The sequence below is a fragment of the Salvelinus sp. IW2-2015 genome, unplaced genomic scaffold (genome assembly GCF_002910315.2).
Source record: "Salvelinus sp. IW2-2015 unplaced genomic scaffold, ASM291031v2 Un_scaffold3083, whole genome shotgun sequence".
Lineage (NCBI taxonomy): Eukaryota > Metazoa > Chordata > Actinopteri > Salmoniformes > Salmonidae > Salvelinus > Salvelinus sp. IW2-2015.
The window spans coordinates 59,986-63,026 of record NW_019944374.1 but is presented as its reverse complement, the minus strand read 5'-3'; the positions used below and the strand labels follow the sequence as shown (position 1 = coordinate 63,026).

Sequence of the window (3,041 nt, the reverse complement as noted above, 5' to 3'; positions counted from 1 at the left end):
CATGTATTAAATAAACCAGTTGATATAGTGTGTTCCATGATATAATATAACCAGTTGATAATTAGATTGTGTTCCATGATATAAATAACCAGTTGATATTGGAGTGTGGTTCCATGATATAATATAACCAGTTGATATAGATTGTGTTCCATGATATAATATAACCAGTTGATATTAGATTGTGTTCCATGATAATAATATAACCAGTTGATATTAGTGTGTTCCATGATATAATATACAGTGATATTAGATTGTTTCCATGATTAATATAACCAGTTGATATTGAGATTGTGTTCCATGATATAATATAACCCAAGTTTGAATATAGATTGTGTTCATGATATTGACTTTGTTTTACTAAACCCTCTCCTTTGCTCTGCAGGAGGACTCCATTGACTTTGTTTCTTACTAAACCCCCTCTCCTTGCTCTGCAGGAACGGACTCTCAGTTGACTTTGTTCTTCTAAACCCTCTCTCCTTGCTGCTGGCAGGATGACTCTGAGTTCCGGGACAGAGATTCACTCCACCATCTCTGTGTTCATGGAGTCAGCCTGGACTACCAGCAGGCTGCAGATAAGACACGGCCTCCTCTCTGCCTTATCCTGGAGGCAGACTACCCCACCAACATCTCCATAACAAGTTTACACATACTGTCTTTAACTCAAGTCTACTCCCAAATGGCACCCTATTCCTATATAGTGCCAAGGGTTCTGGTCAAAACTAGTGTGCCATATAGGGAGTAGGGAGCCTATTTGGGACAGGACAGTAACTGTTGTGAATCAGGTTATACGAGTAACACATAGTGGTATGAGAGGGTGGTCACATGGTTAGTTAAGGAGAGGTGGGTCACACGGTTAGTAGGAGAGGTGGTCCACACGGTTTAGTAGGAGAGGTGGGTCACATGGTTAGTAGGAGAGGTGGGTCCACACGGTTAGTTGGAGAGGTGGGGTCACACGGTTAGTAGGAGAGGGTGGTCAGCACGCTTAGTAAAGGAGAAGGTGGGTCACAACGGTTAGTAGGAGAGGTGGGTCACACGGTTTGTAGATAGGTGGGTCACACGGTTAGTAGGAGAGGTGGGTCACACGGTTAGTAGGAGAGGTGGGTCACATGGTTAGTAGGAGAGGTGGTCACATGGTTAGTAGGAGAGGTGGGTCACACGGTTTAGTAGGAGAGGTGGGTCCACACGGTTAGTGAGGAGAGGTGGGTCACACGGTGAGTAGGGAGAGGTGGGTCCATCATAGACGGTTAGTAGGAGAGGTGGGTCACACGGTGGAGTAAGACAGTGGGGCACACGGTGAGTATGAGAGGTGGGTCACACGGTTAGTAGGAGAGGTGGGTCACACGGTTAGTAGGAAGAGTGGGTCACACGGTTAGTAGGAGAGGTGGGTCACATGGTTAGTAGGTTAGAGGTGGGTCACACGGTTTAGTAGGAGAGGTGGGGCCACATGGTTATAAGAGTGGTACTGGTAGTAAGGAGGTGGCCACGGTTAGTAGGAGAGGTGGGTCACACGCGTTGAGTAGGAGATGGTGGGTCACACGGTTAGTAGGAGAGGTGGGTCACATGGTTAGTATGAGAGGTGGGTCACATGGTTAGTAGGAGAGGTGGGTCACATGGTTAGTAGGAGAGGTGGGTCACATGGTTAGTAGGAGAGGTGGGTCACATGGTTAGAAGGAGAGGTGGGTCATGTTTGTTGGGTAAACAAACTGTCTGCTTGTGACAATGTTTTTCAGGCCCATGTCCTACTGGACTGTGGAGATGACAACATCTGCAAGCCAGACCTCAAGCTGTCTGTAGTGAGGTGAGTGCTCCGTCACTTGTTAAGTTAACTCCTCTTCCAGGATCTCATGCCTCATTCATTCCTATCACAGCTAGCCAAGTCGAGCTGTTTTTGGTCTGGTTACACATCCACCGTAGTTGTTGAAACCATGTTGGAAAAGACAAAGTGATGTAGAATATCTCAGCCGGCACAGTAATGTTCTGGTTGACCATCTAGTGTGAATCAGGCATCTGTGAGATGGTCCTAACTTTTCCATTAAGGTTTTCTTTCTACTACCAGTGACCAGAAGGAGATTGTCCTGACTGAGTAACGTTACAAAATCCCAGACATCTTCCCAGGGTTTTCTGAAATCCTAATTGGAGGATTCCCGTAATCAGGCGAGCATAACCAGGGAGGCAATCCTCCAACCAGGATTTCTGACAAACCTAGGAATTTTGGCATAGCAAAATTATGGAAACTTTCCCATAGTCTTAACTCCATTCTGTCAATCTGATCTCTGACTTCCCCAGTGACCAGAAGGAGATCTACATAGGAGATGATAACCCCTTGACCCTGGAGGTGACAGCGGAGAACAGAGGAGAGGGGGCGTACGAGGCAGAGCTACATGTCTTCCTTCCTCCCCAGGCTGACTTCACTGGGGTCGTACGCAACAGTGAGGTAAAATACAATAGAGGCCAGTGAAGACGACTAGACTGGTCTCGGGCACCAGATGTAACAGATGTGATCGTACTTCGTAACTCTCTCGCGTTGTGTTTTTAAACCAAAGTTCTGTCCAGCCAGCGATCTCAGCTGATTGGTGGTTATTCTGACGATAGACACAAGGAAGCAGATTAGATGTGCAGGACAACAGTATATATCGATGGCTGTAGATTCGTGATACATCTTTTAGCAGGGAAATAACTGTGAATTAGCAAGGGGGAGCTAATGCGACCATTACTCAGCGATAACATACTATTAGAATGCTAGCTAACTCGTTCTCTTACAGCGATAACATACTATTAGAGCATGCTAGCTAACTCGTTCTCTTACAGCGATAACATCCTATTAGAGAATGCTAGCTAACTCGTTCTCTTACAGCGATAACATACTATTAGAGAATGCTAGCTAACTCGTTCTCTTACAGCGATAACGTACAAAAGCACATCCCAGGATGCTCCCAATATCTAACAGGCACTGTAACATACTGTGTCTATCGGAATATATAAACATGGAATAGATTTTTCTGCAGTGTCAGGTGGAAACTTAACCAACCATCTTCATCAAG

The 3,041-nt window shown here is 45.6% G+C and overlaps 1 protein-coding gene across 1 annotated transcript in view; it reads left to right on the top strand.

Annotated features, from left to right (window-relative positions):
- Positions 1-1,523: 1,523 nt before the first annotated feature.
- Positions 1,524-3,041, top strand: part of LOC112075317 (integrin alpha-V) — a 34,080-nt gene continuing 32,562 nt past the window's right edge. Inside the window, exons 1-3 of the mRNA XM_024142332.2 lie at positions 1,524-1,538; positions 1,731-1,798; positions 2,287-2,434. Of these exons, the coding sequence (XP_023998100.2) occupies positions 1,524-1,538; positions 1,731-1,798; positions 2,287-2,434 (231 nt within the window). The remainder of the gene's footprint in view (positions 1,539-1,730; positions 1,799-2,286; positions 2,435-3,041) is intronic.